This window comes from Lactuca serriola, chromosome 8 (assembly GCF_051521515.1).
Source record: "Lactuca serriola cultivar US96UC23 chromosome 8, Lser_US96UC23_V15, whole genome shotgun sequence".
In the NCBI taxonomy this organism is placed as follows: domain Eukaryota; kingdom Viridiplantae; phylum Streptophyta; class Magnoliopsida; order Asterales; family Asteraceae; genus Lactuca; species Lactuca serriola.
Window position 1 is genome coordinate 100072098 of NC_136415.1, and position 25981 is coordinate 100098078.

Consider the following 25981-nt stretch of genomic DNA (forward strand, 5'->3'; position numbering starts at 1 on the left):
TCTCACTTGATCAACCACTTCATACAAATCACCCGTGATTATCAGATCATCTACATAAACCAATACGATTGCAACCTTACCTTCTTCAGCTATTACAAACAAACTTGCATCAGCCACTGTCTTCATAAAACCATTGTGCTCTAAAAACTCAGCAATTTTACCAAACCACGCTCTTAGGGATTGTTTTAATCCATACAATGCTTTCTTGAGTTTACATACATAGTTTGGATGATCTTTGCTCTCAAACCCTGTTGGTTGGTCCATGTGAGTAACATGATCCAGATCACCGTATAGGAACGCGTTGCACACATCCATCTGTCTAAGTTTCCACCCTTTGCTGGCAGCTAGGGCTAGGATGACACGTATAGTTGTAAGCTTTGCAACTGGGCTGAAAGTATCCTCATAATCAAGCCCATATTGCTGAGAGAATCCACGAGCCACTAGCCGGGCTTTATACCTCTCTACAGAGCCATATGCATTCCGTTTTATCTTGTATACCCATTTACATGATATGGGCTTTACTTCTTTTGGCTTAGGTACCAGCTCCCACGTTTGGTTTTGAACTAGGGCTTCCATCTCTTCCTCCATAGCAACCATCCATTCTCTTTTTATACAAGCCTGTTTAAAAGATTCAAGCTCACATATATGGTTTTCAATAACAGCAACATGTGCATATCTTGGATTAGGTTTTCTTAATCTTGATGATCGTCTAAGACTTGAAGACTCATCTCTCTCACCATCAGAGTTAGAGGAATTGAAGACCCCTGTCTGCCATGGATGTTGTTCTTGTCTTGGAACAATATCTTCTTCTATAATAGTACCTACATCATCAATGTTTAGATTGATGGTAGAGGACTCCAAACCTTCCTTGAGTACGTCGGAATCAGGAAGTATTTCATGATTTGTTGACCACCATGAGGATGTCTCGTCAAAAACTATGTTTCTTGAGACGTAACACCTGCCACTGTTAGGATCACAACACCTCTAGCCTTTTCTCTCCGAATCATACCCAACAAATATGGAACGGATAGCTTTCTTCTCCATCTTATGACGTAAGTGACTGGGTATAAACACATAACATACACAACCAAATACTCAAAGATGGCTAACATTTGGTTTAATACCAAAGAGCTTCTCAAAGGGTGACACAAAACCCAAATTCTGTTGTGGGATTCGATTTATAACATAAGTTGCAGTGTTCATACCTTCTGCCCAGAAACGACCTGGGACATTTTTTTCATGGATCATGCTACCACATATTTCAACTAGGTGCTTGTTTTTACGCTCTGAAACTCCGTTCTGTTGTGGCGTGTTTGGACAAGTTAATTGTCTTCCAATTTTGTGTTCCCTTAAGTAATCAACAAATTCTTTTGCCAAGTAGTCTCCACCATTGTCTGATCTGAGTCGTAATACACGATGTTTTCCATCTCTTTCTGCTTCATCTTTAAACTCTTTAAACTTACTGAAGGTCTCTGATTTTTCTTTCATGAAGTATACCCATACAAACCTTGAGTAGTCATCAATAAAGGTCACCATATACTTCATTCCTCTCACTGATGGTTGTTTCACAGGTCCGAACACATCTGAGTGTATTAACTCCAAAGGTGCCTTTGCTTGATATGTGGACTTTTCGAAGGGCAATTGGTGAGCTTTTCCATATTGACAACCTGCACACACTAGGCCTTTACTCACTTCTAGTTCTGGAAGACCGCTAACAAGCTTCTTTTTCATCATAGTGTCGAGTTTGTCATAGGCTACATGACCCAAGCGCATATGCCAAAGATCCACATTTTGATTTTTCTTTGTTTTATCTACATATGCAGTTTCAGCAGACATCACATAGATAGACTCCAATCTTCTTCCTTTAGCAATTGGGTAAGATGGAGTTTCAAACTCCTTATACACTTTGAGATCATTGGGACCAAAAAGCACATAATGACCGGCTGAGGTTAATTGGGAAACAGAGAGCAAGTTCTTTTTCATTCCAGGAACATGATATACACCTTGTAACATCATCTCCTTCTTGTTTTCTTCCGGGTGAAATTGGACATCACCAACATGGGCAATTTTAAGTTTTGAGTTATCAGCAATAACAACAACTCTACTTCCACCATATTCAACCGTATTTTGAATGATCTTTTTATCTCCCATCATATGATTTGAGCAGCCGGAGTCAACTACCCATTCATCTAACTTGTTCTTCGATTTTTCAGTTGTAGCTGCTAGGGCCATGGCATGTTCATCTTGTGCAAAATGTGCTTCAGCATCCCATGCTTCTTCTTCTTGAGCAGTTGCTACATTGCCTTCTTCCATACGTTGTTGTGGACAATTTCTTGCCATGTGTCCTTTTTGATCACAATTATAACATTTAAAAGGAAATTTTTTGTTAGACCGAGAACTTTTCTGCTTCTCCACTGATTGTTCCCCCTTCTCATTGTCATGATTTCTCTTCTCGTTCCGTTTGTGCTTATCATAATTCTTTTTCTGTCCCTGGTTTGAGTTTGCCTTGTACTTCCCTTTACTTCTCTCCACATAAAGGGCTTCATCTTCAGACTTAGCAGAGATGTTTACCATCTGTTTTGCGAGAGCCTCCTGTCCCGCCAAGAGGTTTTCAAACTCTACCAAAGAAGGCTGGACAGACCAACCTTGTATTGCAGCCACAAAGCTTCTAAACTCGGGCTTTAGGCTATGGATAATAATTCGCTTCATACGAGTCTCAGAAATATAAGACTGTGGATCAAGTTCTGAAATCTCCCTGCAAGTTGACTTCACTTTATGGAAATACTGAGGAATAGACATCTCACGTTGAGACACAGAGAGCAACTCGTTTTCCAGAAGTTGCAACTTTATGTCATTCTTTTTCGAGAACAGTGATCGAAGAGTTTTCCAGGCTTCGGCTGGAGTCACAACATCCCGGATATGTTCAAGAATGTCTTCTTCAACTGTTGTTTTCATAATAAACATTGCCTTTCCCGCCTTGATCTTCCATTTTCACAGAACCCCATTGTTATCTTCAACTTCTAGTTGCGCTTTCTCAGTACCATCTACAACCTCCCACAAATCCTGTCCCTGCATGTACGAAGTGATGCAAGTGGACCATGTGTTGTAATTTTGGTTGTTGAGTTTCTTGACACCACCTACTACTTGAAGATCAGCCATGGGTCTGGCTCTGATACCAAGTTTGTTAACTTTAAGTGAAGTATTTGCAGAAAAATTAGACAACACAGCAACTTTACACAAAGGTTGTGTTACTTGATTATATGAAAAACTGACAAAGCTTGATGCCTAAGAAGGCTTACACGGGAAAGGAAATGACAGAAATTGAAAAGCTGCTCCACTAACATAAGAGCCTAAAGTTAAGGGACAACCCACTACCTAAAATGACAAAGTCAAAAATAACTTTTCTGGGAAAATAAATAAAGCAACCTAAACATATATTTAAAGATAGCTAGACACATGCACAACAAGTCATGCACGTGGTCTTAGGTGTTGGATTTTAATATGGAATACCAGTTACCTCATTTTTTTTGGCAATAATGTCTAGTTGTCACCCCATTGTGCGTTTTAAAGCCATTTGTCTCTTATATTTACTCAAAGATCAAACATGGAATAACCATTTAGGCTTATGAAAAGTTCATATGGCAAGTTATAATTGTTTTGCTTATTCTATGTGTATTAGGTATAATTTTGTTTATTTGTACGTATAATGTTAGTGTGTTTTGAAAGATCATAGGTGGAAACTGAATATGATTCAAATTTTGAATTTTAGTGGTAGCCTGTTCTTTTAATTTCCTGCAAGATTATTTTTATTACAAATGACTATACTTCAAGAAAAAATCAGAGCAAAAAAAAAAAAAAAACAGGCGTAAAGGTGTAGTGGGTGGAAAAGCACCACCTACCCATAAATGTGGATCAGCTTCACATCAACAAATTATTGCTGAAATGGTAAGTGTTTTTTACCTGTTAATATCATTTTTAGCATCTTATTTTCATTTGATCTAATGGAGCTATGTTTTAAGTGTTATAGCATATTACATTCATTTTTTACTTATGATCACTTTATGAAAAGTATTATAGCATCCTATTATATCTTTATAATATAACCACCTTCTTGGTTTATTATTGGTTAATGTAAATTATTATAGTCTAGTCTAATAATATATTTCTTTCATTAGATCTTGTGGTGAGATTTGACATATACTTTGTATTAATATACGAGGAATATATGGGAAAAGTTCTATCATGTTATGATATATTCATGTTTACTCATACTAAGGATCATGACGGAAAGACATTTCAAGTTAACAAAGATAAAGAAATTCATGTAAGTTTATTTTTAATTTATTTGATAATAGGAACTTAAAAAATCTTGTATAAACTATATATTAATGCAAGAATATCATTGTAGGATTTGTTTGTGTCTCGACGTGTCGATTTGGCCCTGCTAGGAGAGGAAGTTCCTGAAAGCTAGTTGTTTTATAGAGCTGTTGGAGGACATGATCATAAGAAAAGAGTTTATAGGCTTAGATCGTATGGCAGGTCCATTTTTCCTGAAAACTCCTCTCAGACATGCACATCACTGGATACAAGTTCTAAAAAAAACATCACCTCGAGATGAAGATCCAAAAATTAGAGGAAACCATAGATCAACAAAGGATGGAGTTGGATGATGTGAGAAATATGATCAATGATATGAGAAGCACAAATAATCAACGATTCATTTTTTATTGATTGCATTTTAGGATTTCTAGTTGAGATTGACTATTAGACTAATTGTTATAAATTTGCTTTGGAAAAAAAAAATTGAGTCATTTTTGTATGTATTTGAGCTAATCATTTCACCATTTTGCTAATGATATTTTTACGGAGTTACTACGGATATTTTTGCGTAGTTATTAATTCGTTGAATTGATACGGATTTTGCTATGGAATCTATTGTCACATTTTTTCTGCAACGGAAGTATGTCGTGACACTTTTACTATGGAATATTTACAACAAAAGTGGACTTTAGTAAATTTGCTACGTAAGTAGATCGTAATAAATTTACTACCAAATTTCTGCTACGAAATTACATCGTAGTAAATTCACTATGGAATATTTTCTACGACGTTACCTGTGGTGGTTTTGCAATGGAAATTACATCGCATGCACGTCGTTTTTGCTGTTGGACGTATAAATAGACCCTGATAACCTTCCAGTAACCTAAGTTGGCGATTCCAGAGGTATCAGACGATGAAAATACGATTTTGGAGGTGTTTCTTCCCTGATTTCAACGATTTCTGAAGATCTGAAGACTGTGGATCATCTCCTTCAAGTAGATTAGTAAGATTAGTTGTTTGATGTCTCTTTTCATCTGTATTGATCATATTTTAGCCATGTCTGGCTAAACCCTAGTTTTCAGTTTTGCAAAGATGAGTACTTTTCATGTGATTGATCATTAGATCTGGTTTTTGATTTGTGTTTCTATCTAGATTCTTCAGTTTTGTTCTTAATGAATGTTTGATTTTGATTCTTGTTAGTCTGATCACCTAGCTAGGGTTTTATCATTCCATTTAATCAGTTAATAGAATTCGTAATTTTTCTAATTAATTGGTAATAAGTAACAAGTAATAAATTGATTTCGTGTTTGGGATTTGACTTTATTATAAACTATAAAAATCGTATGTTTACATTTTCGAGCTTATGAGAAGTATTGGGTATTGCTAGGAATTTTACAAAGATTATAATGCAACTTTTCTGATCTTAATTAAGAGCTTGTTTGATTAGACAGTAAAAAGTTAGGGTTAATTGAAGAGCTTGTTTTGGTTAACCAAATAAGGTAAAAGAGATTATACTAGAGCTTGTTAGGGTTAATTGAAGAGCTTGTTTTGCAGGGAATTTTACAAAGATTATAATACCACTTCTATGGGTCAACTAGAATCTCAAGGAAAGTTACCAGGGCATACAAAAAACAATCCAAAGCACAATGTGAGTGCTATTTCCTTGAGAAGCGGGAAAACATATGAAGGCCCAAGTGCATCTGAACTAGAAAACAAAGTTGAAGAATAATTTGAAGAAGTTCTGGTAGAAGAAGGAGATACGAAAGAAACAGAAAAAGGAGCTGAAACAGAAGAGTATGAAGAAGTCGCTTAAAAAGATAAAGAAAAAGAAACTCCAATACTACCCAAGCCAATTCTGAAGGAATATAAGCCACTACCGTCGTTCCCATCGCGACTGAGGAGCACGAAACGCGAGCGTAAAGATGAAGATATTATGGAAATTCTTCGCAAGGTTGAGGTTAATATCCCACTTTTAGATATTATCCAGCATATTCCTCGCTATGCTAAATTTCTGAAAAATTTATGTATTACAAAAAAAAAAACTGAAATCTAATGAAACAATTAAAGCTGGAAAAAGTATATCCTTTATTTTATAAAAAAGTTTGCCTCCAAAGTGCAAGGATCCGGGGATTTTCTAAGTTCCTTGTAAATTGGGGAACCTTGATTTTCTAAAAGTCATGCTTGATTTAGGAGCTTCAGTTAATGTCCTTCCCTGTTCTATTTTTGAAAAATAAAAAATGGGAACTTTACAAAACATCAGGACAATTATACAGTTGGCTGGCCACTCGACAGTACACCCAAAAGGTGTGTTGGAGGATGTTCTTGTCCAAGTGGATAATCTGATTTTTTTCCCGCTGATGAGAAACTTGGACACTTCAGATACAAACTCTATTATTTTGGGAAAACCTTTTATGAAAACTGCAAAAACAAAAATTAATGTTTTTAGTGGCATGATTTCAATGGAGTTTGATGAGGAAGTGGTTAACCTTAAAATTAATAATGATGATTTTCCTTCTGAATATATTTTTGTCAATTATAAGGGTATCAGCAATCCTTTATTAGAGGGTTCCTGTGGGTTTTCTAATGTCTTTGTGCAAGAAAAATTTGCAGACAAGAATTTATCATACGCATTAGGGGAGTTGGCTGAAGATAAGCTTGGGGAAAACGAAGGAGGAATATTGGTTGTTGAAAAGAAATTAGTAGAAGCTGATAAACCTAAAAAATAGTTATATGAAGGGGCTGAGATTGAGTTGAAAAGAAACAAACTTTTGGAAGGAGAAAATGAAAAAGTGATGATTTCTGTTGAGGTGATTTCAGATGCGAATCTGAAAAGTAGAAAGTTTGAAGAAAAGGAAGAGAAGACTTATGGGAAAAAGAAGAATATCAGAAAGAGGAAGAATTTTAAAAATCTACAAAGCTTACATGAACACAGTCTGAATTCTTTTCATTTTTCTGAACAAGTCCCAGATCTACCAATCTTTCCATATTATAAGGGATCTGGAGTGACAAGAAAAAGAGTTAAGCTTCAGCGAAGTCCCAACCACACCGGTTAATAATTTGTTATGGAAAAGTCGAGCCAACGACTTTAAAAACGGGCGTCTTTCCGAGAGGCAACCTGATGAGTAATTTTTAGTTTTTATGCTTTCAATAAAGAGATGGCCGCAGTTGTAAGCAAGCTTGGGGAAATCAGAGGATCTTTAAAGTTGCTGAAATTCATATTTTTCGCCACATTTTTATCAAAATCAGATTTCTACTAACTTATCAAGTACATTCATTCCTAGCTGCACCTTTTTGCCCTTCTATTCTTTATTGAGTTGTTCATTCCTCTCTAAGCATTGAGGACAATGCATCATTTTAAGCTTGCGGAGGGGGTTAGTGTAAAAATTTGCACTTTTGTTTAAAATTTTAATTTTCCAGTTTTTTAGTTAATATTTTCAATATTTAATTTTTTGCATTTTATATTCTGCATTGCATTTGCATACTAAAAATTTGAAAAATCCAAAAATATATCTCTTTTTTTTTCTGCATTCATAGAAAAAACCAAAAAGATTTTTATTTTTAGTTATTTTTTATTTTCAGCATATAAAAAAATCAAATTAAAATTTACATGAGATGATGATATTATTTACATTCGATAGCTCTGTTAAGATGAAGTGTGATAGTTACAAAAAATAACAGTCTCATTACAATCAATTATAATTAGTATCATATAGTGGTTTAAATGTTTTCAATATGAACCAACATATGAGTCAGATAATTTTTACAACGGAAGTGTGCGATGAAAAGATGAACAGTGTTATAAAAATAATTTCCTTGAATGCCTTAAAAAGAACCTAGATTGGATAACCCTTATCATTCCTTGAAATACTGAACCCTATAGTTTCTACGTCTTTTGAGGTTGGGAGGGAACTCTCGTTATACCCACAATTTGTTATCGTTTTTGAAGTATTGAAGATATGGTGTGCCTCATAGTAAAACCTGTGCCTGATCTATATATATGTTAGAAATGGTATATTAAACAACTTGAAGAAATCTGCAAGTCAAAGTCAAATCCAAGTTAAGTTCAAGTCGAAATAAAGAAGCAAGCAAGTTAAATATGACGAGTTGATCGAGACAAAGAAAATTTTGTGGTATAATGAGATTGATCCCTCGATAGTGGAATCATAGGGGTAAGCTTGGATTTTTTTTGTCCTTAATGGAGCTTACCACGCTCATTGGACGAGTTCGGAAAAAAAGGAGGGGTTGGTCAAGATAAGTTTTTATAAACGAATTTTTGTGAATTAATTTTTAAAAATACATTGTTTTCACAAATTTAATTCGGCGTAAAAATTATTTGCTCAAGCTTGGTTTAACTTATTAAATATAATTATGAATCATCAATATAAGATATTGAGACTGTTATCTAGGTAGTGATTTCATTGAAGCTTCCTCGTTGTGAAATCTGATCATGTGAACAAAAAAAGAGTGAAGTACTTTAGTTTAAATTTTTATTTTCCTTTATTTTATTCTAATTTCTTTTTAAGTTATCTATGTCTTTCCATTTGCTTATAATGTTTTATCTTTTTCTTACTTGAGGGCAAGTAAGGTTTAAGCATGGGGAGATTTGTCAGATGTCATTTTATACATCTTATATGGTAGTTTTATTATCATTTTAGCATCATATTTCGTACATTTGCATCTCACTTATTTAAATAATTTTATGCTCATGTATTTCGTTAGACTCATACTGCTCGTGCTTTATGTCAATTTCAGATAATTCAAGTGGAGCAGTGCTTTAGGAGCAGCTGGATGCATGTTTGGAGCTTAAAATGGAGCTTGGTACTTAAGGAGTATGTTGATGAATGATTGAAAGATGCTTTGGTCAAGAAAAATTCGATCGAATTGATCACACGAAGATAGAATCTACAATCTAAAGTTAAAGGATGTTGCTGGCAGCTTTGACCCCCAGTCAGTATTTTAACCATATCTCATGAACCGTAACTCCGATTGATGTGATTCAAAATGATATGAAAGTAGAAAAAATTTCAGACGTCATAGGCAAAACATGCGATCGCAAATATGGTCCATGAGATCGCATGGGGCCTTTACGCGACCGTAACTTTGGTCGCAACTTGTCTTCGAGGTTTTTTTGTGCCAAACATTCATCCAGGAGTGAAAATTCAAAACATGTGATCGCGGGTTGGCCAAAATTTCTCAAAATGGAATTGTACTTCATTAAAAAGGGCCAAGATGCATTTTCTTCAATACATCCGATCGCAACTTTGAAACATGTGATCGCATGCACGTCGTTTTTACTGTTGGATGTATAAATAGACCTTGATAACCTTCCAGTAACCTAAGTTGGCGATTCCAGAGGTACCAGACGACGAAAATATGATTTTAGAGGTGTTTCTTCTCCGATTTCAAAGATTTCTGAAGATTTGAAGACTGTGGATCATCTCCTTCAAGTAGATTAGTAAGATTAGTTGTTTGATGTCTCTTTTCATCTGTTTTGATCATATTTTAGCCATGTCTGGCAAAACCCTAGTTTTCAGTTTTGCAAAGATGAGTACTTTTCATGTGATTGATCATTAGATCTGATTTTTGATTTGTGTTTCTATCTAGATTCTTCAGTTTTGTTCTTAATGAATGTTTGATTTTGATTCTTGTTAATCTGATCACCTAGCTAGGGTTTTATCATTCCATTTAAGCAGTTAATAGAATCCGTAATTGTTCTAATTAATTTGTAATAAGTAACAAGTAATAAATTGGTTTTGTGTTTAGGATTTGAATTTATTATAAACTATAGAAATTGTATCTTTACGCTTTCGAGCTTATGAGAAGTATTGGGTATTGCTAGGAATTTTACAAAGATTATAATGCAACTCTTCTGATCTTAGTTAAGAGCTTGTTTGATTAGACAGTAAAAAATTAGGGTTAATTGAAGAACTTGTTTTGGTTAAAAAAATTTGGTAAAAGGGATTATACAAGAGCTTGTCAGATTTTCTCAGTACCAACTTAGATAGAACGCATCTCAAATAATCAGATATGGACCAGATACATGATTAGGAAAGTCACAACAGAACTGAAATCGTTTTTTATATTGATTTTCGTTTAGTTTAATATCACTGTAATTTTAGTTTCTAGTTTAATTCAAATTCCCCTTTTATATTTTCTGTTTCTTGACTAGATTGTGCCTGATGCAAAAAGACATTGACCATTAGGTTGTGTCCCTGAGGATTCGACCTTGCTTCCCTGTGCTATATTTTTAGTGCAACCGGCAGTGATAATTTATTTTCTTATTACGTGTGCGATAACGTGTTAACAATACGTGTTTTAGAAATTGAAGAACATGCTATGTAGTGCGCCAATTCTTTCACTCCCGGAAGGAACCAAAGACTATGTCGTCTATTGCAACGCATCACACCAGGGCATGCGATACGTACTTATGCAGAGAGACAAGGCAATCGTATATGTTTCGCAACAACTTAAGGCCAACAAGAATAATTACACCACCCATGATTTGGAATTGGGAGCTATAATTTTCGCCTTAAAGATCTAGCGACACTACTTCTATGGAACAAAGTGTGTCATATACACCATCCACAAGAGTCTTTCGCACATCTTTAATCAAAAAGAACTCAATATGAGGCAACAAAGATGCTAGAGTTGTTGAACAACTAGGAATGAGGAATTCCATATCACATGAGGAAAGATAATGCAGTAGCCGATGCCCTTAGTGGAAAGGACGAGCCAAGCCTCACAGAGCGAAAGGACTCACTTTGACAATTCAGTCAAACATTCCTGCCCAAATCTGAGTAGGACAACTTGAGAAACTTAACGAAGAGAACAAGCTAGAGGAATTCATGCGAGGAATGGAGAAATAATTCGAGTCCAAGGATGATGGAACCTTATGTTTCATGGACTGAATCTGGGTGCCAAAATTTGGCGATACCTGGAGTATGGTTTTGGACGAAGTTCACAAAACAAGTTACTTAGTTCACCCAACAACTGATAAGATGTATCTTGACTTAAAGAAGAGGTATTGATGGCCGAATTTGAAGGTAGAAATCACCAACTATGCAAACAAATGCTTGACTTGGACTAAGGTCAAGGAAGAATACCAAAAACCCTCAGGCCTACTGCAGCAACCCAAAATACCCGAGTGTAAATGGAAGGAAGTCGTCATGCGCTTTATCATGAAACTCCCCAAGACGCCTAGTGATTACGCCATAATTTGAATAATAATGGATCATCTGACTAAGTCTTCCCATTTCCTACCCATCAAAGAAATGGATAAAATGGAAAAGCTTGCCAAGAATTACATCAAGGAAATCGTTCGACTACTCGACATATCGACATCTATTATCTCTGATAGGGATAGAAGATTTACTTCCTGGTTCTAGAAAACAATTCAGCGAGCATTGGGAACACATCTCGACATGAGCACAACCTACCATCCACAGATAGATGGCCAAACTGAAAGGACAACACAAATGCTTGCAGACATTGTTAGAGCATGTGTGATACACTTTGGAGATGCTTGGGATACTTACCTACCTTCGGTTGAGTTCTCCTATAACAACAACTATCACATAAGTATAAAGGCTACACCATTTGAAGCACTTTATGGAAAAAATTATCGTTCGCCAATTTGTTTGACAGAAGTCGGTGACACTTAGTTAGAAAAACAACACGCATGGAACTTTGCTAACTAGACTCGAAATCATTCATGAAACCACCAAGAAGATCGTGCAAATCAAAGAACGATTGAGAATGGTTCGTGACCGTCAAAAGAAATACGTCGACTTTTGACGAGAACCACTTGAATTTCAAGTTGGGGATAGATTCATGCTAAGAGTATCTCCTTGGAAAGGAGTTATAAGATTCGGAAAACGGGGCAAACTCAAGTCGAGATACATAGGACCCTTCGAGATCCTTGCTAGAGTAGGTTCAGTAGCCTACCAAATCACATTGCCCTAAGAACTCAACAATGTGCATGACGTCTTTCGAGTATCAAACCTTAAGAAATGTCTCTCCGATGACAAGCTTATCATACCTCTCGAAGAGATATAACCAAAACTCAACTTTGTCGAGAAGCCTATTGAGATTATGAATCGCGAAGTCAAAAGACTTAAACAAGGTTGTATCCCTATAGTTAAAGTACGACGAAACTCAAGGCGAGGACTGGACTAAACATAGGAAAGCAAAGACCAGATGAAGAGAAAGCATCCTCACTTGTTCGAGAACATCTCGAATACAAGCTAAATTTCAGGAAAAAAGTTTCTTTGATGGGGGTGGGGGGTGGGGGGGTGGGGGGGGAGGAGAGAGGGGGAGGGGGAGGATGTGACAACCCGGAAAACATGTCATCAACCGCCGTTAGAATTTAAGGACAAACACAAAAATGTAATAGGACAACCATGTAACCATTCGACATATATAAGTAAATATATTCGATTTTGTCCTTAATTACGTCAACATTTAGGCTTAAAAATTAGTGCGTGAAAAAATCGTGTCACCTTATGAGCAGGTTTACTTTTTTAGAAAATGTGTGTTACTATGATTCCAAAAATATAAACTTCGTAAAAATCCAACTTAGTATGAATGAGTTATGATTTTTATAGTAAATAAAAATCTATCACGTGTAAGAAATTACAATGTCAAAAACTACGTGGAGAACGGTTGACCTTTAGCAAAAGTCACCAAAAGGAGAAACATAGTATTACTCAAAATAGGAATTTTGAGACAAAGAACGCCTAAACCGAAACCCGCATGAGAGAGTTATGATTTTTATCAAATCGTAATGGTTATAAAATATAGTCGAAAAACAGAAGTTAAAAGTAGCGGAAACGACCAAAAGGAGAGTTGTAGGGTACATCAATACTTACACACACACACACACACACACACACACACACACACACATATATATATATATATATATATATATATATATATATATATATATATATATATATATAAAAGAGTCGTTGAAAATGTAGTTCGTATGCGAGAGTTACGAAATTTCAAAGTTTAATTTTTACTGACACGTGCACCCACATGCAGTGCGCCGCGCACCCGACAATCTCTCTACCAGGATAGAGGATGAAGTGGAATAAGGAGATGACGACATGTGGTAGCTCCCTGTGGCACACACACAATTGCACGGTGTGTACCCCAAAACTTGATATAAATTGCAAGCTACGACAGTCTCATTTCCTCACCTCTCAAACTCTCTCGATCTGCGTGCCACTGCCCTCGAGCATCTATTGAAGTTTTGGGCTCCCAGTTTTCTACCCTACAAACAATGGTTTCACATTTTCAGGTGTAACACCGTAGATCTGTGCTAGTTAATTTGGAGATAATGAGCATCAAAAATGAGTTTTTGATGGAAGATTATTTAGAAGGAATAATCTTAACCAAGTGGTAGCATATGTTACAAGGGTTCTATACATATAAAGAACGTCGAAATCTGAGTTATAACGAAGAAGTTATGGACCGTCGAAGTTTCGCGACGGAACCGGCACGACACCGGGAAGCGTAAATAGTGAATTTATGATAGAGCAATTTTTAGCCTTAGTGATCTAAACGAAAGTTGTAGAACACGTTAAACCGAGAGCGTCCATAAAAAGAACGCCCAAACCTAACTTCGTATGAGGAAGATATGATTTTTCGAAGCTTCGGCTTAGCGGTGTACAGCCCGAAGTTCGAATATTAGATCGAACGGTTTTTAGTTGACACAACCTAAACGAGAATCGAAGATCTCTTCAATAGTAGCGTGACGAAAAAAAGACAGATGAAAACGGACATCGGATGAAGAAATTATGAATTTTTAACGGACCAATCATATCCCGACCTGTTAAAAACAAAGTCAAAATTAGCCGACAGAGTCTAAACGAAGTTGTAGAGTACGTTCCCGACTATGCGTGGATATAAAGAACGTCAAAAACGGAGCTCGTATGCAAAAGATACGAATTTTAGAAGTTAAGTGTACAACTTGCGAAGCTGATGCGAGAGTTGCTCACGTGGCTCGATCTGGGCCGTCCATCGCTGATCAGAGGCTCGCTTCGGATTGCGACACGTCGCCTCGCAAACTACGCCACGCATCCGAGGTTGGATACGCCCAGCCTATCTCGGTCCTTATCCCTTCCGAAGCAAGTACGAGCCAGCTGGATGCGAGCTGGAGCCTTATCCGAAGCTACGCCCAACGTAAGTCCGAAGTCAAGAGCCTATAAAAGGCATGCGAGATTGCCCAGATTTCTCACTCATTTCTTCATTCTTTCTCTCACTACCTTCTCTCTCTAGGGTTTTTAACCCCCCGCCTAAAGCCAAGGTGAACCCCTAGCACCTGAAGGAAGTCCCAAGGCTCCCGGAGTCCGGAGAAAAAGGTTCTTTCGGTTCGAAAACGCTGCTCCGAGCAAAGCCCGGTTTTCTTTAAAACCCGCCGTAAGTGAGCTACGCCTATGAAAATTTTAATATAGCTTTTAAATAATTATAGTAATGTTATTAGGTCCTTAGAATATTTAATTGGGCTATTATTATGGGTTATATAATGTCGTTATAATATCTTTTTAACCACTCACGGTACGTGGGTTCCGGTTTGGAGGGCCGCTTGGGTTGCTGGATTCAGAAGTGATTTTATGCCAAAATGATCCTGCCCACCGGTGTACCATGCCTGGCCTCGTCTATATATATTGGGTGAAAAGTAGTGATAGTACACTCAACTCGAAGGATCAAGCTTAGACTACTAATAGGAAGTAACCTAAGAAAGTAGTGATAATACACTCAACTCGAAGGATCAAGCTTAGGATAACTAAGATAACTAAACAACTATAATGCATTTTATAATAATAAAAACTGTGAACTCACCAACATTATGTTGACTTTCAAACCACATATATTCTTAGGAGAATGAGCCCGAAAGACGAGGGAAGTAACTTCGGTGGTGCAGCTTGAAGTTTATGTTTTCTGTTATTGTACTTTCCTTTTGTGACATACATGTATCTCGCACAATTATGTAATATATTTTATTTAATGAATAAAAAGTAACATTGTATGATAATCCGGTATATGTTCAATGTATGTCTATGGCCTAAGATCCAACATAACTACGTCATACAGCCTGGCGTTTCCGCCACTCGGTCGGGGTGTGACAAACTAACCATAAGAGCTTTTGAAACTTTGAGTTCTATGCCTAACTATGTTAGTCCGAAAATGTTCTCAACATGCTATGTAACTCCATAATGGATCCTATCAAGTTGTCCATGCTATGTTAGGTAGACAAAAAAATTGTCAATCTCAATCTTTATGAGATTCCTAGATCTTTCGAGATTTATTGACGTTATGTCAATAACATGTTAATGTCTTCCTATGCTAATTTAGCATTCACGACTGGATTAGCCGAGGATCATGAATCCAAAATGGTGAATCGACCATGCGAAGCTACATGATATTCGAATCAGGTAACGCTTGAGAATCGTGACAACCATATACCTTACTTCGATAACATTGTTATTTGATGTGTCGGTAAACCATCCACAAATAACGCCAAGAAGAATATACGACAATGCGTAGTTTTCTTGGGAAGCATAAGATTCACATTATTAGTATAAAACATGATTTTGTTTTATTACTTTATTAAGTCAACACTTTTAACTTTTCACAGTTGTCCTATAAAACCCTTTTGGTAACTCTACTTCATAATTCAAGAAGGCGATGAGGGTGACGAGCAATAAATGCCTCTTAAAAGTCGACCTCATTAGCAATCAAAGAGACCTACCTTAAACCTCCCCTGTAGAATACAAACTAGATGAGCCTAATCGTTGTAAGACTGACAATGTGAATTAAGGGAAATGCGAGAAAGCAATGTTTATTTTAGTGTTATACATATAAATACTATTTTACTATATATACATATTGGTGGATTATATGTCTTTTAATTCTATTGACGAAAAAGTCAACAATTAAATTATATGATTTCTAATCTTTTGTCTTTTAAATAATCTTATAATTAAATCGAATATGGGTTGATCTTTTTGTATAGAAGCTAGTTTGTATGTGATTAAAATTGAAAAAATGAGCAACCAAAAATAAAAACAAATTTAGAAGAATCTGGAACTTCAAGTTTCACGACGTTAGGAACGATCTGCCACGTCATGACACACTAAAAACACACAATTTTATTAATTTTTTTAGTTCTCAGCAGCCAGCCACGATGTGGCCAAGGAGAGACCATGACGTGGCAACAAATGCAGTCACAATCCATGTAGATGTCACGACGTGGTAGAGGACTAGCCACGTCGTGACAAAGAGGCATATCGAATAAAACCTCAGTTTCAAGCATAAACTAATTCCATTTCATTCAAGGGAAATTTCTAGACTTTTAAAATGATTTAAAACTGAAAACCTACATATATAAACCATAACATACTCAAAGGAAAAAGTCTAAGTGCAATAGACTTGAGTTAACCATGCTCTGATACCACTTATGTTTCAAGCCTCATTAATTAGACCAAACAAAATGGCATCGGAAACGATAAAAAAAATCTGATCTAACACTCGAAACAAATGGATCTAAACTCAACTAATCTATGCAACTTATATAGAACTCAATAGAAACAAAAAACATACCTTTCACTTCATCGTATATTTCTTCTTTTGACTAACCAATTGAATGGACTAGTGAACCCAACGGAGAGTTCCTCTCTTGTAATCGCACCCAAGACGCAAAACTCTAGCATATCTGAACAAACCACCAAGAACCATGATGAAACAAGCTCAAACGATGACAATATGCATCGCCACGTCGAGGAAGAAGAGGTGTCACGTCATGGTATCGAGACTTCGGGTTTTTCTAGGTTTTCTTAAGGTTTCCGGCTTTTTGGAGTAAGAAGGCTAAGTTTCCATCTATCAAAAACCGGGATTTGACCCTTTTATATATATGGAGGTGGTTTGAAACCCTAAAGATAATTTACAAATCTATTAGTAACTATCTATGCTTTTGGTAATTATCCAAGAATCAAACCATTCTAGAATATTTCATATTCTCCATGTTTTCGAATTAATTAATTAATATAGTAATCAATTAACAAAACAAGTCCCTAAAATAAATATATTTTTAGTTCTACTTTATATGTTCTTGCATGTAACTCAAAAAGACACTGTTATCGATAGTAATATTACCAGGCTTGTTATGACTATGAACACTATTCTAGTATTCTCCATCAAAAGCCAACTCACTGGTGAATATTGCTTCCTCCCGATGAGTATTGCTTTTCCTTTCAGGTGAGTTAGTTTCTCATCGAGGGCAAAAGTGTCGATTGAAGTCGATTTCATGAGTTTAGGTTTAAATGATCCCCTTTTTTTTGGATTTAAAAGGGCATAATGTGAGGTTTTTTTTTTTTTTTTGGTCTAAATGGTCACTCTAACATGGTGCATCGGCTATTAAAGGTTGAAATGAACTAAAAGAGTAGGTCGTAACCTACCTCGTACTCTCATAAAGCTAGAAAATAACTTTAGGAACTGAATCGACAAATTCTAAAAATTTTGTAGAGCATTTGTGTTATTTCCCCCTTTATATTAATTTGTTTGGTTGCATTCGTGACCCTAAAATTGTTTGTTATGAACTTTTATTTTATTTTGTTTCCATGCTCATTTGAGATTGTTTCTTGTATTTTCTCATTTTTGCTAGTGTCTTGCTAGCATTTTTTAATTAAATTCCAAATTTCAAAAAAAAATGTGTCAACTAATTTATTAAACAATTTAATAATTGATGTTCTGATTATTTTGCTACAACTTCAAACAAAATAAAAATACACAAGCGTTATCTTTTACAATTGGGTTGTTACACTAGATTATATTGTGAATATATATTATCACTTTCTGAAATACCACATATTATCGTACATCTATGATGCAAAAAACTACTTTTTATATAAACGTTATCAATTCAAATAAGTAATTGATATGCTCTTTATCAACAAAATTATTGCATCTTATAAGCTAAAGACCTCAAAGATTATGAAATCTTTGATGATCAAATTTGTTTTTAATACTTTTATCTCTGATATTTTATATAAACTATCACTATTTAATCGAAATAAGTTTTGAAAACCCAACCTTTTAAAGATGAAAAAAATCTAATCATATTTCAATAAATTGTACATGGCTTGATACAACTTTTACATTATTCATAATTTACAAAATACTAGAGATTTTAAACCTTAGTAAGGCTTTTCACCAACATAATTTCCAGGAGGATCATAATTGCAGATCATGAACACACCCCTACCTCCAAAACAAGTCACTCTTGCGCATCCGATCCGCCTACTTCTCTTCCAAACAATTTGTGTGTAATGCCCGCATTCCTTCCCTCCATTGCACGAATTCAACTGGTGGTTGTACCACCGCCCCTCAGACACCCACATGGCAGCGGCTTGAGAAGGGTTCCATCGGCTACCACTCCCCCAAAAAATGTTCTCTCCATATGGCCCATTGGAATGCTTCAACAAACAATCTTGTCGTCTTTGTCTAGCATACATACTTGCATAACGAGCGAGCTGTGGATCCCATGCTAGTGGTGGCATGCGGATTGCAGCTCGTGCTCGGTTTTGTAGAGTCATGAATTGTTTGATAGCATTATGTGAGTGGCTTCTTGGGTGTTGGATGGCATTGGAGCTTGACATGAGGAGACTAAGGAAGAAAACCAACATCATGGAAGTGGCTTCAGGAAAACCCATTGGGAGGAAATTTGGTATTTCGCAGTTAAGAAAATTGCTAGATTTGTTTCATGTTTTGTAGCCTAGATATTCTATAATAAAAAAGTGAGAATTAGGTGGCACCCATGTTCAATGATTATTGTCACATTGTTTCTTTTCTTTTGGAACAACAAAGGGGTGGTGCACTGGTGCTTATATGTCTGTCATTCCTTTATTCTTTTTTATTTTTATTTTGGTCAAATGTAAAACTAATAATAATATATTTGTTATTGACTTATTTATTATAATATGTTATTTCTATACTTAACGCTATAATACTCTATGTTAGAAAAAAATGGTTATATTAATATTATCCAAATACAATTTCAAATAAAATATTCGATTAAATTATATAAATAGTACCTATTGTTTACAAAAAATATCATAAGTTTAGGCTCTATTTATTTTCTTTGACGCCGATGATAAATGTGGCTTGATGTTGTGATGGTATTGTTCTTTAACCATTTTGAAAATACATTTTTACTCTGATATGATTTATTTATTATTTTAAATTATTTATTTAATTATATATTATTATTGAATATGGTTGGGCCTAACACTCACCATTACCCTCGTCCCCGCTCCTCTCACACTTTAAACCGGGGTCTGTCTCCTTCTCATATATTCGGCTCCTGTCACAAAAAATATTTGACTAAGCCACCGCTTTTGGTTTCCTCTTCTAAGCCCTCACTTTTACCACCTATAATATCACATTGTCCAATGGACGATATGAGTGAGTTCATTTTGGAGATATAGAACTGAAAAAGTCTTTTCCTTCTTATGTTGTCTCATCCTCATCTGAGATGAAGGAATGAGTGTATCTATAACGAAGAAGGGAGATAGAGGGTTCGAGATATGAGAAGATGGATGTTGGCAGTCGATACACACGTATCCATAGAGCATAGAGTGAATGTGTCATAAAGATGATCTCCAAGATGAGAACCTGAAACTTGTAAGAACAACAAACATGGAAAAGTAAATCAAATACGAGCAGTCAGACATAAAGATGTATACAAATTAGCAGAAAATGCATCCGAGAACTTGCACACGAGACAAACACGAGGGAGTAAGTCAACGTAAGTAGTAAAACAAATCAAGGACAAACCAAAAGGCAAGCACATATGCAAAAATTGTAATTGACAATGTAGATCATATAAAAGTACATATGAGGTAGAGAGAACATCCATCGACCCTAATGTTTAGCCTTTATAATCTTATATATGAGGTCATATCCTCGAAAAGAGCAAGCTCCTCCATGTCTAGCCTCACATTGTCTTCCCATTTCCTTCTAGGATGTCCTCTCCTCCTTTTACCATCAATCAAATTTGACTCTACCATCCTTACCGTTGTTGATGGCAGCCTCCTACAAACATGCCTATACCACCTTAATCTTCATTCCTTTGGTTTTTTAGTGATTCACGACAATCCTAATGAGTTTCTTATAACTACATTCAAAATCATATCTAGTAAATTCCAACCGCAAGTCCACTTCAACATCATTATTTCAGTTACTTCCAACTTCCTCTCGTGTTCGTTCTTAGACAAACAACATTTGAATCCATACATCATGGTAGGTCTAACGACTACCATTTCAAATTTCCCCTTTAGCTTCAATGGTACTTCCGTATCATACGAGACTCCAAAGGACGCCCTCCAATAAACCAACCTGATTTTATATGATGGATGAAATCTATCTCTACATACCCTCCCTTATGGATCATGGACCCAAGATACTTGAAGCTCTCATTTAGGATAAGAGATTGCTAGCCTAAACTTACATCTACTCCTTCATGATTCACCTCCCCAATAAAGTTTCACCAAAGATACTTCATCCAAATAATATTGACATGTGCCCCTTTATCTTATAATATTACCCTTCATGTGTCCAAACGAGCCTTCAACTCAACTGTACACTTACCACCAACATAATGTCATCGAAAAAAACATGCACCAAGGCACTCCCCCTTGGATCTCACGAGACATCTCATCCAATATCAATGAAAGGATATACATGTTAAGACCTCTGATGAAGTCTAATTTCAACAGGGAACGTCTTTGTATCATGATCAGGGTTCTAGACCGACAATACATATCTCAGATAGCCATGACTTATCTCATAGGAACCTGTCTAGCTTCCAAATACTTCCCAATCACATGCCATTGAGCACTATCATATGTCTTATCTAGATCGATAAACACCATATATATATATATATATATATATATATATATATATATATATATATATATATATATATATATATATATCACTATTTCTTTGTCTAAATTTCTCCATGAGACGTCTACGAAGGTGGATCACATGGTAGCCGTCGACCTCCCATGCATGAAACCAAATTGGTTTTTGGCAACATTCATGATGCTACACAACCAGCCTCCAACACTCTATCCCATAGTTTCATTGTATGCCTAATAAGCTTAATACCTATATAGTTTTCGCAAATTTAAGCATTGCCTTTGTTCGTATATATTAGGATAATAGTATTTGATCTCCATTCTTTAGGAATCTTGGCAGTCTCTAAGATAATATTAAATAAATATGTCAATGACCTAAGTCATTCCTGCCCTCTACAAACTATGTTCTTACCCATCTTTCTCAAATCCCACTTTACTTCCTCTGTACAGCTTTGTTCTTGCACATCTTCAAATCCCATTTTGCTTCCTTTGTACAACTTTGTTCTTGCCCATCTTTTATAAATCTCATTTTACTTCACCGATACTCATCCTCAAGCCTGAACCCTCTTCGTCATTATGGGGCCTCTCTATAGCAACTTCTACAATCAAGCCTCTCACTGTGTAAGGGTTATCATTAAACAAAGAATGGAAATTGCTACCCTGGTTCCTTTTAATATCATCATCATTCACTAGAAATTGGTCGTTATCATCCTTAATAACATGACAATTAGTATATTCGTGTCATGAAGACGTGTCAGCCAAAAATTTGACACGATACGGATACACGAAGAGAAATAAGCTTTATCTTAATTTTCAAGATGTATTCGTGTCGTGTCGTGTCACTCACAGATTTGTGTATTCGTGTCTCGAATTGCCACCTAAATTTCCATAAGTCCTTTTCTCATCCTTAATACTAGTTGTTAACTTATAAGCTAGTTTATCAAAAAACTATCTCAAGTATCTTATCAAAATGCTAGTTTGTAACGTAAGTTTTAACTTATAAACTAGTTTACTAATAAAATATCTCAAGACGCTCTTCAAAATGCTAGTTTATAAGCTATGAACTAATTTTTATAGTCTTAGCAAACATTGAACCGTAATAAACTTAGGTTGTGTTTGGCGCGCCACAGCTAGCTGAAAAGCTAGCTTATTTTTCGAGCTTTTTTATGTTATCGTGTTTGGTAAGCCAAAAAGTAGCTGATAAGCTAGCTTTTTGAAAAGCTACTTAGACTAGCTTTTTAGGAGCTTTTTTTAAATTTTCCAAATACACCCCTTAATTAATTATAGAAACACATATTCTTACATGTCCTTTTATGTAATTTTATATATTTCAGCTAGTTTTTCAGTTAGTTTTACCAAACGTTATTTTTTATCAGCTAGCTTTTCAGCTATCAGCTAGCTTTTTATTTAACAGCTAGCTTTTCAGCCATCAGCTAGCTTTTCAGCTAGTCCGCCAAACATAGCCTTAAAAGGTAAGCTATTTTATATGTGTCAAACCAAGTCAAAATATCTAACCGTCTATTTAGGCTATTGATAATTATTTATTATTCATTTTTAACTATATATCACCTCACATATCACATTATTTAAGTATTTATAATATAAATGTATAGTTGATTAGATTAAAAGGTTATGAAGGGAAAGATTCCAAACTCCATTATTGAAAAAGGAATGGTTTTTCCCTTTTGCTTTCGTGTAGCCAGTTGGAAAAGTGGACACTGATCCCTTCTGTGACAACGAAGTGTATTAGGATTTAGTAATACGATTCAAATGATTGATTAAGGATATTATCACTTAATTGATTAAATATTATTATGTTAGTATATATAACAACGATAAAAAAAGGAAAAAAGACAAGGACTAAATTACAGTTTTGGTCCTTATGGTTTGATTCAGTCTAATCGATTATTGAAAATTTAACAAAATATATCTCTGTAGTTAAAAAAAATTACATTATATATCCTTAGTCTATTTAAAAAGACAATTTTATCCTTACTTTTAAATTTTTGTTTATATATATATATATATATATATATATATATATATATATATATATATATATATATATATATATAAACAAAAATTTAAAAGTAAGGATAAAATTGTCTTTTTAAATATATATATATATATATATATATATATATATATATATATATATATATATATATGTATATATATACACACTTGGTCCGGTAGGAACCCAAAAACTATTAGGAACCGTGATAAGTATTCTTCATCAATCATTTCGTCAACGATACAAACGTCAAACCTATTTACTTGGTCGAGACGCGTTCGCACGCAACACACGTAAATGAAACATAATACGAACTCGAGGGAATAATCATGCGCGACGAACGTCCATGGAACATCATTTAAATGTGTTTTTCTTTTTCTTTTTTTCATTTATTTTTGTTTTTTTTATTATTCGTTAAAAAAATAATTTTTTTTTCTTAAATAGATCTATGCTCAGTTTTAATATTTTTTTTCGTTTTTTTTTATATTTTTTTCGTTTTAATTATATTTTTCTTTTCATAATAAAGATACATTTTTCTTTTTTCATTTTTAAAATATCTTTAGTACATACTTAAAGATAGTAGGGTTTTTTTTTAATTTATTTTATTTTTTAAACTAAATATCGGTTTGAACTTTTAATGTTTAACAATTATAAAATTTTAAATAAGAAGATTATTAAAGATCATAATATTTTTCATTCATACTTTTTTTTTAACCATATTATTTTTTTATCATAAAATTTTGAATCATAACCATATGATGCATCATATATTTTTTGATCATATTAATTTGGATGATAATATATTGAATTAAATAAAAATTTTGTTCAATACAACATTTGGATCATTATAAATGTTAAATCATTTAATTTTGAATTATAAAAAATATAATAATTAAGGATCATTAAATATTTGAATCAAAATATTTTTAGATCATAAACATATTGAATCAAAAATATTTTGAAGCATCTCTATCTATTATGTTCAACATTTTTTTTTAAAAAAATTAATCTTTTAAAATCAAGTTTGGTATCTAAAACACGTTATTTTTTTAAAAAAAATCTTTTTATAAAGACATTAGAATCGTGAGTAGAAGTATTCCTTAAATTTTTATAATTTTTGGAGAATTTTTTTTTCTGGGTTTTATTATTATTATTATTATTATTATTATTATTATTATTATATATATATATATATATATATATATATATATATATATATATAGTTTTTTTTTTTTAATTTTCATGATTGTGCTCACTTTGTAGAGAATTCAATTTTAAGAGCTTTGGTTTTTTCAGATTTTGTTTTTCAAAAAAAAAAGTTATTATGTAAAAATGAAATTGATTAAATAAAAAAAACTCATTAAAGGTGTGATGGACACGTGTCCAAGGATGGGAGTTACTTTGGTGCGTCCGAGATTCTACGACAACGAAACTTTAAGAGCATACGGTATGGGTGGTGTTATAAACTATTACGGCTGAGTTGGCACCCCATAACCTCGTTATAACATCATGAACATCACCCCCAAATTGTGCTATGACATAAAATATGGTAACATTAACGTGCTTTAACGTGGAAAATTAACCAATCATCATTCTTCTTTTCCTCATTCTTTTTCTCTCTCTAGCTTTTAATATGTAATAACATAGAAAAATCACTTCCTATGGTATTATGATGATGTTAATGTTGAGGTAACAGGTGAAATGGTGTTATAAAATTGACTTATACCCGATTCTATAAGGCAATTACTCTACTACCCTTCATTTTTTCCCTAGTCATCCTTCAATTTTCTAATGCATACATAAATGGCCCTCGTATTTGTTATGGTTAATCAGTTTTTTCACATTAAATCTTAACCATCCAAATTTTCAAATAAATGACCTAGATTAGTCCTTAAGGTTCATATATATATATATAGTAGGCGAATGCCCGCGTGTTGCGTGGGATATAAAAAAATATTTTATATTAAAAATAACTAAATCATTGTTATTAACAATTAAATAATAACTTCATAAAAAATATAAAAAAAAAATGATTTTTAATATTGTTATTATGCTGAACTATATAATAAGAGATAAGGTTGAAACTTGAAGTTGTTTTTCATATACAAAGTTATATGATTAAAATAGAAAAAATACAAAATTGCAAAAATGGTCCCTGTGGTTGGAAAAATTCTGCGGTTTTGGTCCAAAAAAGTTTGGTGGTGCATCAATGGTCCAATTTTGGATCTTTTTAGTGATTTTGGTCCCTATATACTTAAAATGACTATTATACCCTTTAGATTTGTATTTTTATTTTTTTATATTTATATTAATGTTTTTAAATAATTAAAGATACAAAAAGTCTCTCTCTCTCTCTCTCTCTCTCTCTCTCTCTCTCTCAAGAGTACCCACCAGATGCAACCCTCTCAAGAACTTCCAACATATCCCAAAATCGTTCACCACTATGATCCACCTGCTACCAACGCCTTTCACCACCACTATCTGTTTGCCATCATCGCCATTTACCTCCACCATTCGTATGTCACCGTCGTTCTCCACCATCCACTTAAGAACACACACAAAATCTTTCTTTAACTCTCCTCCTGCAACTATCTACATTCCCCCACCACCATTCGCCGCCAACCACCTCCATCTTCCTCACCCCCACATCTCCTTCCTTAACCTGATAAGCCTTCACCACCAACCACCAAACCACCGGTCATCAAATTTTTCTAGAAAA

General features: G+C 34.5%; 1 protein-coding gene across 1 annotated transcript; it reads right to left on the reverse strand.

Moving 5' to 3' along the window:
• Window positions 1-18418: 18418 nt before the first annotated feature.
• On the reverse strand, window positions 18419-19104 carry LOC145068351 (pathogenesis-related protein PR-1-like). The gene has a single exon (XM_079015308.1). It carries the CDS (start codon window positions 19035-19037, stop codon window positions 18522-18524), a length of 516 nt encoding a protein of 171 aa, XP_078871434.1. The 5' UTR covers window positions 19038-19104; the 3' UTR covers window positions 18419-18521.
• Window positions 19105-25981: the final 6877 nt, after the last annotated feature.

Bases quoted from the DNA above. Each gene is read 5' to 3' on its own strand.
- LOC145068351 (XM_079015308.1), bottom strand. From the start codon at position 19,037: ATGGGTTTTCCTGAAGCCACTTCCATGATGTTGGTTTTCTTCCTTAGT.